General features: G+C 27.0%; 2 protein-coding genes across 2 annotated transcripts; both read right to left on the bottom strand.

Annotated features, from left to right (window-relative positions):
* Positions 1 to 2,847: 2,847 nt before the first annotated feature.
* On the bottom strand, positions 2,848 to 6,797 carry Bm1913 (isovaleryl-CoA dehydrogenase, putative; the record flags this gene model as incomplete). The annotated part of the gene is made up of 9 exons (XM_043077484.1): positions 2,848 to 2,985; positions 3,768 to 3,938; positions 4,347 to 4,435; positions 4,659 to 4,832; positions 5,085 to 5,255; positions 5,429 to 5,564; positions 5,783 to 5,883; positions 6,261 to 6,381; positions 6,705 to 6,797. The coding sequence occupies 9 exons, from the start codon at positions 6,795 to 6,797 to the stop codon at positions 2,848 to 2,850; spliced, it is 1,194 nt and encodes a 397-aa protein (XP_042933418.1).
* A 2,048-nt stretch (positions 6,798 to 8,845) lies between these two features.
* Positions 8,846 to 12,308, bottom strand: Bma-clpf-1 (Pre-mRNA cleavage complex II protein Clp1, putative; the record flags this gene model as incomplete). Its single annotated transcript, XM_001895613.2, has 10 exons — positions 8,846 to 9,079; positions 9,371 to 9,517; positions 9,669 to 9,752; positions 10,145 to 10,256; positions 10,437 to 10,588; positions 10,895 to 10,993; positions 11,231 to 11,437; positions 11,635 to 11,726; positions 11,934 to 12,030; positions 12,231 to 12,308. 10 exons carry the CDS (start codon positions 12,306 to 12,308, stop codon positions 8,846 to 8,848), a joined length of 1,302 nt encoding a protein of 433 aa, XP_001895648.1.
* Positions 12,309 to 12,551: the final 243 nt, after the last annotated feature.

The following is a 12,551-nucleotide window of genomic DNA, read 5'->3' as shown; positions in this document are numbered from 1 at the left end:
AAAAAAACAATTTTTTTTTAAAAAAAGAAAATTGATTATTTTTTGTTGCATTTTGAAAGAGATGAAAAAAGATTGAAAGTTCTAAGTATTCAATCTATTAAAATGAAATATACTTTATGAAAATATTTTCATTGGTTTTAAAGCTAAAAAAGGATTACAAGTCTATTATTCTGAATCAGAAATGAAAGAACTGTGAAGAGGACAAAATGGAATACTTTTTCCTTTTTTACAAATGAAAAATGGAAATGTTCGATGGTGCAGAAGACTAAGCTTTTAGAATTTAGCCAAATGATAAATAAACTAAACAAATATACTTTGTTGAACTTTGTATACAACAAAAAATGATGCTATTACTAGTTAATGAATTCTTTTTTTTTTTTTTGAAAAAGAATAAATATTCATTTTTTTGTATGCAAAAATATTTCGAATTAAATTGTACATATGAAAATCTTATTTGAATAGTTATTTAGTCGTCTATGCATATAGTTTAATACGTTAATGCGTGAATATGTATATTTGAATACGTCTGTGGGTAATACGAGAAGAAAGTGTACGTGTATGAGAAATACGAGAAGAAAGTATACGTGTATGAGTAATACGAGAAGAAAGTATACGTGTATGAGTAATACGAGAAGAAAGTGTACGTGTATGAGTAATACGAGAAGAAAGTATACGTGTATGAGTAATACGAGAAGAAAGTATACGTGTATGAGTAATACGAGAAGAAAGTATACGTGTATGAGTAATACGAGAAGAAAGTATACGTGTATGAGTAATACGAGAAGAAAGTATACGTGTATGAGTAATACGAGAAGAAAGTATACGTGTATGAGTAATACGAGAAGAAAGTATACGTGTATGAGTAATACGAGAAGAAAGTATACGTGTATGAGTAATACGAGAAGAAAGTATAACGTGTATGAGTAATACGAGAAGAAAGTATACGTGTATGAGTAATACGAGAAGAAAGTATACGTGTATGAGTAATACGAGAAGAAAGTATACGTGTATGAGTAATACGAGAAGAAAGTATACGTGTATGAGTAATACGAGAAGAAAGTAAAAGTATACGTGTATGAGTAATACGAGAAGAAAGTATACGTGTATGAGTAATACGAGAAGAAAGTATACGTGTATGAGTAATACGAGAAGAAAGTATACGTGTATGAGTAATACGAGAAGAAAGTATACGTGTATGAGTAATACGAGAAGAAAGTATACGTGTATGAGTAATACGAGAAGAAAGTATACGTGTATGAGTAATACGAGAAGAAAGTATACGTGTATGAGTAATACGAGAAGAAAGTATACGTGTATGAGTAATACGAGAAGAAAGTATACGTGTATGAGTAATACGAGAAGAAAGTATACGTGTATGAGTAATACGAGAAGAAAGTATACGTGTATGAGTAATACGAGAAGAAAGTGTACGTGTATGAGTAATACGAGAAGCGAAAATTAATTTTAAGTTAACTTTATGCATTGATTTTATTTATTTTTAGACGAATAAAATATTAAGCAGAAATAAAAATTGTTATGAGATAATTTAATTAACAAATTCCGTCAATTAAGTATTACATGGATAATTATTCTAGCTGACCAATTGACCTAAGAGTGGACAACCGATTGACCTAAGAGTAGATAATGTGTTATTAATGCAACTGTAATACATTCACTGTAGTTATTTCTAATTAAATAAAGCAATACTCATTTCTAAATCTTTCTTATAAATGATTCAAAAAAATAAAAGCTTAAAAATTTATTTCTACAAAATATATTCATTAGATTTGAGAAAGAAAAAAAAATAAAAATTGTTGTATCATAATAGTATCATAAACTTATTTTCATAAAATTAAAATTGAAAAAGAGCTAAAATAATGATAAAATGTGCTTTCTAATAAAATCAAAATCAATTCCTTCTTTTGATATTAGAAAAATTTAAGAATTAAAGCTAAACTGAATAAATTTTCACTTCAAATGATAAATTGTGCCATTTATTTCAAAAAAAAAAAAAAATTTTTTTTATTTGCTCACATATAATAAAAAGAAAACCTTCGAAGTTTCATTTTTAATTGAACTAATTTTAGCTTTAGTTTGCATTGAAAAATTTTCTTCTTATAACTATGCTTATTTGTTAGGCTAATTAAAAAAAAAAAAAACATAATTTGTTGAAACTTCTCAACAAATTCTGACAATATTTAAATGTAATTACTTTTACAATATTATGTGTAATGATTTAAAATACATTAATCAAACGAAATTTTAAACATTCGAAAGGAATTTGAAATAGAAAATTAAAGTTTGAAAAATAATATATTTTATTAGAAACAGAGAAAAAATCGCTTATTAGTCAATTATTTATTGAAAATGGTTAAGTTAAATTGATTAAATGATGAAGAAAATATATTGTTTATACATATTTTATTCCTTCGTATATCATTTAGATTATTTATTGTTTTACAAATTAGTATCGTTTTTAAAAAAAATCTATTAAAAAAAAAAAAGAATTAATGCGAGAAAAATTTCTAAAAAAAAAAAAAAATTTGCTTATAATTAATTTAGCTTTTAGATAATAATTTTAAATCTGATAGCAAATTATTGTCATCTTCCATTAAAATTTTATAATTTTACTTCTTTGAAAATTTCACTTTTTAATATTTGATGCTTATTGAAAAAATAATTTAAAAAATATATGAAAGATGAAAAGATAAATGTATAATGATGATAATTGTATGAATGCATTGTAAAAAAGTTAAAGTAAAAAATTAAAATTTAAACATTTGTTATGAGCAATGCTTGAAAAGTGTATAATAAACAACAAAAAAAAAACATTGACAAAATTTTTATTTATTTTATCATATTCATTCGTTTTGAAATAATTCGGAGCATTACTTCATCACAACCACCAGCAATTGAGAATAATCGAAAATCTCGATGATAACGACTGATCAAATTATTCCAATCATATCCATTACCACCCCAAAACTGTAATTCATTTTACGCTTAAAAATATCTTCAACCATTTAAAAATTAAAAGTAAAAAAATTAAATTTTTGAATTTGAAATAATAATATTGTAAAAGAGAGAAAAGAAAAAGAAGAAAGGAAATTTCATTATCAATTATTTTGATTGTGTGTCATTCTATATGAGATATAGAAACATCATAGTAATAATCCGAATTTTTTATATTTTAAAACTTGTGTCAGAAAAGATAAAGGGTAGATTTTTAAAAGGTAGATTTAAAAGACGTAAATTTCTAAAAAAAAAAAAGAAAAAAGAAAAGAAAAAAAAAAAGAAAAGAAAAAAAAAATTAAAAGGGTTCAAGCAAAGGTCAGCATAGCAATGATAATAGAAAATTAACAGTAAGACTATAGCTAATTCATTATGTAAATAAAAATTTCGATTATCTTCTAACAATTTTATCCGGTAATAATCAGGAATTAATATCTTCTAACAATTTTATCCGGTAATAATCAGAAATTAATATCTTCTAACAATTTTATCCGGTAATAATCAGAAATTAATATCTTCTAATAATTTTATCCGGCAATAATCAAGAATTAATATCTTCTAACAATTTTATCCGGTAATAATCAGGAATTAATATCTTCTAACAATTTTATCCGGTAATAATCAGAAATTAATATCTTCTAACAATTTTATCCGGTAATAATCAGAAATTAATATCTTCTAATAATTTTATCCGGTAATAATCAAGAATTAATATCTTCTAACAATTTTATCCGGTAATAATCAGGAATTAATACCTGTATGCAGGAATCAGTCACTGCCCTAGCTAAACGTGAAGCTTTTAATTTACCCATACTAGCCAACATTGTAACATCTTTCCCGAGTAATCGTTCCATAACAGCTCGATATAATAGTGATCGAACTGCTTCAATATCTGTTTGTAATTCAGCCAAACGATAATGTACAATCTTAAAAATTTAAAACTCTTTTAAAATTTTAATAAAGATGAAAAAAAAAAAAAAAAAAAAAAAAAAAAGAGAGAGAGATTCATTTTTATTAGAAAAGTATATAACACTTAAATACTTGAAAATTAATCAATAAATACTTCTTCTAATTCCACTTTTTCTCTAGAATATTAAACTTTATGTATATTTTAACAAAATAAGTAATACTAAATATATTAAACTTTGAAAAATATTATTTATGAGTAAAAGTTAATGATAAAATCGTATAAACACTACATAATATTACTTCACATTTACTCTATCATATCACAAATAACCGAGCAATTGTTATTTTCATTTACAAATGTAAAAAAAAAAAAATCATAAATTAGAGAAAAAGGAAGAGAAGAAAAGAATTGAAATTATACAAACCTGATTATCTAGGATAGTTCCGTCGAAAACACGTCTTTGTCGCGTGTAATCAATTGTCATATCAATAATTTTCTGCATTGGCTCAAGTACTAAATGTAATGGAAAATCATTTGATAAGATTTAAAGTATGAAGAATATCGAAGAATAAATAGGCAATAATTAAATCTGATAAAAAATGAACATAAATTAGAAAGTTAAAACAGATTAAAAAATTTATCAATTTGTAACGAATAGTTGTAATAATGATGATAAATTATCATATTATAATGAATCATATCATATACATAAATAATAATAATATAATAAACTTACGCACAGCAATAGCAACAAGTCGTTCATCCTGAAATTGTAGCATTTGATAAACAAAGCCATGTCCTTCTTCACCAATGATATTTCGACTTGGCACTCGAACATTATTAAAATAAATCTCGGCAGTATCAGAACTATGCATACCAAGTTTTTCAATGCAATTCGAACGATGTACACCTGAAATAATTATAAATAATGTAAAACATTACACTTATTAAATATTATAATTATTATTAAATTTAAAAGAAAAAAAAATTTCATATTTATTTCATGTATATCACTCATTATTAAATTAATGTAAAATAAAGAAAAAAAAATTCAAAAACAAAATGAAAAATAAAAAAAAAAAACAACGATAAATTCTAAAAAATTCATAAAATATCAATAAAAATAAGTAAAAATAGTGGAGAAAAAAAAAGAAAGTATAACCAGGCTCATTTAATGGTACACATATAAGGCTCTTATTTCGATATGGTGATGGCTTATCATTTGTATTAGCTAATAAACAAATCCAATCTGCTTGTGTACCATTTGTTATCCATTGTTTGCTACCATCAATAATCAAATCATTTCCATGCCAACGAGCAGTAGTACGAATTGCTAAAAAAAAATAATTGTTAAAAAAGTTTAATTTTTCGTTTCTTTTTTATTTTATTAAAATTTGTTTAATAAAATTTTTTGTTATGTGTTATAACATTATGAAAAAAATGAGTAAAATTGACTTTCTTAATAACTAATTAATTAATTAATTAATAATCTTAAGTAAAATTTACCAGCAACATCACTTCCAGCACAAGCTTCCGATACACCTAAACATGCCACCAGGTCACCGTCTAAAGTAGCATGAAGAAATTCACGTTTCAAGTAATCACTTCCATGCATAGATAGCGCTGGTGTAGCCATATCTGACTACATTTTTGTTTCAAATCAAAAAGATAATTCATTTCCTATTTAATTATTAATTATTAAAAAATTTCATTTCGAAGCTTTCTTCATAAAGCTTTCCTTTATATGATTTATCATCAGTAATTATTGTTTCTTGTAGTTATTTTATGAAAAAAGTGAATTAAAACTACTAATTTTGAAAAATTCTAAAGAAAAGACAAAAAAAAATTTTTCTTTGAAACCTGAACAGCTATAGCCATCGGAATAGCTGCACAATTAATTCGTCCTAGTTCTTCAGCTATGGCTATCGAATAACTAAAATCCAGGCCAAGACCACCGTAACCTAGAAATAAGAATATTTATATCCACTTTTATGTTACTTCAGTTATCTTTTTACTTATTTAAAGCTATCTAATTGATATTCAATGTAATTTCATCAAATTTTTCAAGCGCAAATGACTTAACATGTCGACGATTTTGCGCAAAGACTTATTCAATATGTCTTATTAATACAATTAAAAAATAATGAAATAAATATAAAAAAAAAAAGTGATCGAACATTTGGCAGTGTAACTAATTTCATGATGGATGGTTAATGCTGGATTAACCGATTCAGGCATATAACTATCACTGCTAACGGTTGCTTCCAATCTTTTGCTTCCGGTATTTACCGAAAATTCCGGTATCTATCAAAAATGAAGAAAAAGAAAGAAACTTTACCAGCTGGTTTATTGACACCGAAAATTCCGAGCAGTCCTAATTTCTTGAACAAAGTATGTGCTGGAAAATGTTTCTGTGCTTCCCACTCGTCAACATACGGATTGATGTTTTTGTCGATGAACTAAGAATTAATTATTTTCAAAAATCATAATAATTAATTAACTGCACACAGAAATCGATGAAATTAAATAATTGAATAACTAACTGTAATTAATTATAAATATCTGTGATACCGCTTCGCTAGAAATATCAAACTATTATGCGACAGTCGGAATTGTTTTTATGTTTTTTTGCAAAATTTACTTCTTGTTATTCTTCGATTATAAATTCGGATTTTGCACAGCAAATTAGATGAATCAAAAAAGAAATTCGAAACTATTATTTAAAAAAAAAAATGATAATAAATAAATAATTGAAAGAGAAAAGAAAATAAATTTTGCATACCTTTCCGAGCACTTCTCGAAATTGCAAATGTCGTTGTCCATATATGGAATGTTGTGACAGTCGAGAAGCGACTTTAGATAAATTAGCTGCCATGTACCTAAATGTTTTAGACAGTAATAAAAATACAAATTAATTTTATTTGTTCCTTCTATTTGTAAAAAAATTCACTCAAATTTATGAAATTCTTTTCGAATAAATATTCAATCGAAAAAGGATAAAATTTTGCACTTTAACTAACAATTGACACACGTAACACTTCAAATGATTTAAATTGACAAAAAAAGAAAAGAAAATCAAAATAAATGAATAATGTTCATTCTTGAATAGAAGAAAATATATCCCACATACAATGTCTATCAAAAATGTAATGATTTTAAATAAAAATTTATCAGGAAATAACCTATTACAACCTATTTTGTGTAAATAATTTTAACGAAAAAATGACCTTCAATTTACTATCGTTTGTTTTTCTTTCCTTTTTCATTAAAAAGCTGCAAAATTTAGCAAAAAAAAAAAAAAAGAAATTGTAATAAGAATGTAAAAAGGTCAGCGAAATTGGGAACAATAAATGTTCAAATAAAAATTGAAAAAAAAAAAAAAAAGGACAAAAGAAAAGAAATAAAAGAGAAACAGTCAGTAGCGAATAAAAAAAAGGAAAAATTTGTTATCAAAAAAAAAAAATTTAATAATTGGGTAAGTGATAAGAGATGGAAAAGTGTACATTAGTGAACTTTTGAGAGACAGAGAATTTATTTGAGTAATTGAGAGAAATAAGAGGAACGGACAGGGTGAAAATTTCATTCTATTAATTAAAGATCCATTAATTAAAGCTGGCTGATCTCATACCCAAAACCTTTGTTTACATTCTCTTCACAGAACTTGTTTTATTCTAATCATAAAACTAAGCGAATACTTTAACTACTGATATCAATCTGTTATTCCACCCATTAGTTTTGTTTATCTCAAAAATTAAAACTTCCATATATTATTATATATTCAAAATTAAAACTTCCGTAAACTTCCTATCATTTATCATTAATTATCATTAAAGTTATCGATGAAATTATCAAATGATATCAATAAAATTATCAAATGATAATTATCATTTATCATTAAAGTAAATGAAACTACCAGAAGCATCAAGATGTCTCAGTGTTTCATATGAGCATTCTTAATGCACTTTAATCATTAATCGACATTTGCATCATTTTTGTTATCTTATCTTCAATTGATTTTATCATATCGCACATATTACAACAATAAATTAAAATTGAAAAAGTTGTCTAACTCCACTACAAGCTAAACTATGCATAGCTAATACCAATTTAAATGTTTTATCTATGCATAATAAAAAAAGTCATTGCAAAAAATCATTTCCTATTTTGAATTTGATTAAAATTATTACTAGTCGTACTAGTACTTTTTGTCATTAAATGAAAGAATAAGATGAGATAATGAAGAAAATGTAAATAAATGTAAGTCATAAAACCAGTATGTAACATTCAGTATCGCACCATTTTCATTAATTTTAGATGAATTTCTGTCATATGTCATACATGATTGAGCGACGTTTCGGTTTATTCTCATTGGCGGAGAAAATAGGCCTTAATGTCGCATTGAGTAAAAAAGGAATCCTTCCAACACGATCTTTTACCGGGAATGTCTTCTTAATTCTGTCTTCTTCTGCAACTTCATTTGTATTGTAAAAACATCAAAATTACAAAAAGTTTAAAATTCCATATAAGAATATTTATTAATCATACATTAATAAAGCATATATACATGTAACAAAAACATTTCTTGTGAAATGAAAACGGAATTTTACTTTCAGAAAAACTGAAACTAACATGGAATACTCTTCAACTCCACAAGTACAACAAGAAACTAACAAAATAAGAACAATATATTTGCGGATTTGCAAATTAAATAATTAAAGTTTATCAAATTTTTAAGGAGTAGATCAAATTTTCACACTTACATCAAATTTTAAAACTGCAACGCGAAAAGCACTGCAATATTATAATCTTATCTAATACAGAGCAACTCAGCAAAAAATTATAATCAAAATTGAATTCTTGCGAAGCAAGCACTCCTTATTAATTATGTAATCAATATAAATCAAACTATTAGTGTTTTGGAACTTAAGTCCGCTCCTTATCATCAATAAATGTAACTTCACTAAGAATAAGAATCTTGGATGGCAACGGATAAGGTTGTGGGCTTAGTACTGTCAGCTTTTCTCGTTCCATATCGACGGCCGTAATCACAATGAAACCCATCACGTTCGTTGTTAGCACTGACTGATCGACAGCTGTACACATTGAAAGCGACACAAGATGATGTACCAAATCTTCCGATGGTTCTATTGGTACTACCTGAAAAGTTTATTCCAAAATAGGAATATATTGAATGTGAGTTATCTTTTATACATATTTTTTATTTTTTGAGACGTGATTTCTGCAAATTTTTAATAACTTTCGAAAGAATATCCAATGATACTTGATAATTCTTGTATTTTTTTTTCTATTTAACATTCTTATAGGTTATCTTCTGTAAGCTGCATTTTATCAAAATTCGGTTGAAAAGTCATAAAATCAGATAAACAACTAATATATTCATAATTTTTTTAAGGCTACATCTAGCAGTGGAAAAAATCAAGCGAATACTTTTGTCCTGTGATCATCAACTTTCATCCCAAACGGCAAACATTCGATAGGCAATCGTTCGCAGCCAATTTTGCAGAATTGAACTTCATCAAATGATAACTCGAATGTATGTGGATAAAGTGGCATTGCGCGTGTACCATAAAAATACTGAAATTATTGCATTTCATTGATAAATTTAGTCATTTTAATCTAAAAAACATTGTGCATTTCAAAATAAATGTACAGTAATACACAATTTCTTGTCATACAGTTATAAACAAAACTCAATATTTCAGTGACGAATTTTTAATACAGAAACCTTATGTACAAAAGCATTGCGGCTCGATATTCTAACTTCTTTTGAACGATTCTCAACACCACCAGACTTCGGTTGATGTAAAATCTATAATAGTAAAATTCAAATATTTAAATAGCCAATTCTTCTAGCATTAGTTGCATTAAGCAAATAAATAATACAAAACCATACTATTAGTATTAAAAAATTTCGATTATTATTAAGTAATAATAATAATGATATTATTATTATTATTAAGTAAGCAGTTGCTCTGAATTGTGATTACACATCAGCGAAGCTAATAATATTCGCAGTCTCATATTGTCCTCTTTAATCTATCTCTTGAATTCGCTGCATAAGCAGATTTGTAGTCTTAAATCACATGCCATGATGACCTGTTTAAAAGTCTATTATTTATAACATGTTTTTGCTACACCAAATTTACGATATGTCCGGATCATCAGAGAGATATGACTAAAAGATGAGAATAAAAATTTAACCTTAACAAAAGATGGCAAGTCTCGCTGCAGTTCATTGTATAATCGCTCGTGATCTAATACAATCACAACATCAACTTCAAATTCTTCTGCTGCATTTACTAAACATGCATACCTAAATTTAATTAATTTTTAATTCTATATGCTTCATAACGTCTCTATTAGAAAGTCATCATAACTATTTCGAATATTCGTCATCAGACCCCAATAAAGTAATTATAAACTGGGTAAAAAAAATTATACGAGAAAAATACAACCATAAGGTTTTTAATAATAAATTACATAAATGACTTACCCTTCTCCTTTAACCCAACCACATGTATTAATTATTACTCCTCCATAAGTAGCATCCTGGCTAGATTTTCGTCTTTTTGATATTGCCTCCGCAAGTTGCTTCACCAATAAATCATACAGCGGAATGTTAGAACCGGGTGAAAGATTTCCAAACTATAAACTTTAAGATTATTATACAGGTTATTATAAGATATCTACAAAAGAACGGTGGATACCACCAAAGCAATAAGAAGACGAAAAAGAATCTTCAATTTGAAAACTAATTTAATCCTAAGCAAGAATTTCTTGTAAGTTGCTAGTTCGACAAATATTTGGAGGAATTCGACAATGGACTTAAACTAACTTATGAAAAATGATTAGAGATAGTGAAGTATTATTCATGTAAGTTAACTTCATTAGGAGAAATTTTAAAAGAAACTGTTCATGTATACAATAATGATACATCATATATGAACATACATGATAAACTAAAGGTGCTTTTTTATCGAAACCTTCAACAACATCGGCTGTTTTCTCAATATAGAGTGCTCCAACAGTTCCGGGAACAGAAATACTTCCCTGAAACCATAAAACCCATTCTCTGAGCTAATAAAATATAACCACTAATAAACCATTAAGCATTCAGATTAAAGAAGTTCCAGAAAATTTTCGAGGTTTGTTTCATTCTTTCCCACAAGTGATTTTAATCTTTAATGTTAATATCAAATCCAATATTAATATTAGAATCATTCCAAGAAGGTAATTACGACTATTTCGAAGTCTTAATTTTTCGTTTCCGCTTAGGCGAAAAATTACCTGTCCAACATCCAAATCGACGAATATTGGTGTTCTGCCCACTCGGACTGCATAATTACACAGAATACGACAGACCGTTGTTTTACCCACATCTGTTGGACCCACTATCATTAACGATGGCCCACGAGCTTGCTCTTGTTGCATAACTACTGATTCAGCATGCTCACGTAGTTGTTCCAAAGCTGCATGCGTATTCAAATAAATGATCTGAAATTGCCCATTTCAGAACATTTTTTTCTTGCTCGTTGAAAAGTTTTATATTTCGCAAGAAACATACAATTAAAAGAGGGAGCAATACAATTTTAAATCGAATTTTAATAAAATAAATCATTAAATAAACTGCACTAGATTTCGAGTTAAAACCTTTATTGATGCACATTTGTAAATGAAACAACAATTCATACCATTGGAGTTTGTTCGGCAACATACGCACTTTCTGTTTTCCCAACCAATTCCACAACAGCCTTTTTCCATGTAAATACAGCTACTCTCGATCCTGGAACATATAACTTCTATTTTCTTTTATAATTTTACTTTTTACTACATTCATATAACTTTTTACTATACTCATGAAGTTTTTTATTTTCTACCATTCATACCAACTCTACAATTACCTTGGAAAGTCTAACAAAATTTAAAACTTGCGTAAATTTACATTGATTCAAATAACGGGAATAATGACTGTAGATAAAAATGCCAATACCAGCTGGGAAGACATATTTCTTGTGCTGGATGAGTTCGGTCCCAAAAACTTCGGCTCGCCCATCCACAAGCTCTAGCATCACATCACCATTTGCGACCTGAAATAGGCCAAATTAAGTGATCTGTGGTTTGAACTACTCTAACCCTTACTTTTAATGCAAACTCCGGAAACATTCCTCTTGTCGTTTTCCTCTAAACATATGACTTTAAATGATGATGAGAGGAATTTGAACAAGAAAAAATCCAATATAAACTGATTCAAATTCAAGCTTTATGTAGTCATTTAGAAATTAGAAACCTCAAAACGCAGTTCGCTATCCTCTTTCAGAGTGAACTCTTGAAGATTCTCTTCCAGAGGTGATTTTCCTGACTCCATAATTTCTGAAAAAGAAGGATTGCATGTAACTTTGTATTATTCGTAGAGTACACTAATCATTTAAACTTTTACATGACTTTACGCATATTTCTCAATAGTTTACAATTTAATGTAAAATACATAAATTTGAGAAATGTTTAATGTGAAATTTGCATTAATTTTACCATTGCAATCTTCGTGAAATTCACAATTTTTATCAAAATCTGACATTAATTCTACGTGTACCATCCTTACAAACGCTTC

Source organism: Brugia malayi, assembly GCF_000002995.4.
Source record: "Brugia malayi strain FR3 genome assembly, contig: Bm_v4_Chr1_scaffold_001, whole genome shotgun sequence".
NCBI lineage: Eukaryota > Metazoa > Nematoda > Chromadorea > Rhabditida > Onchocercidae > Brugia > Brugia malayi.
Note: the sequence above shows the minus strand (reverse complement) of the source record. Positions and strands in the feature narration are given on the sequence as shown.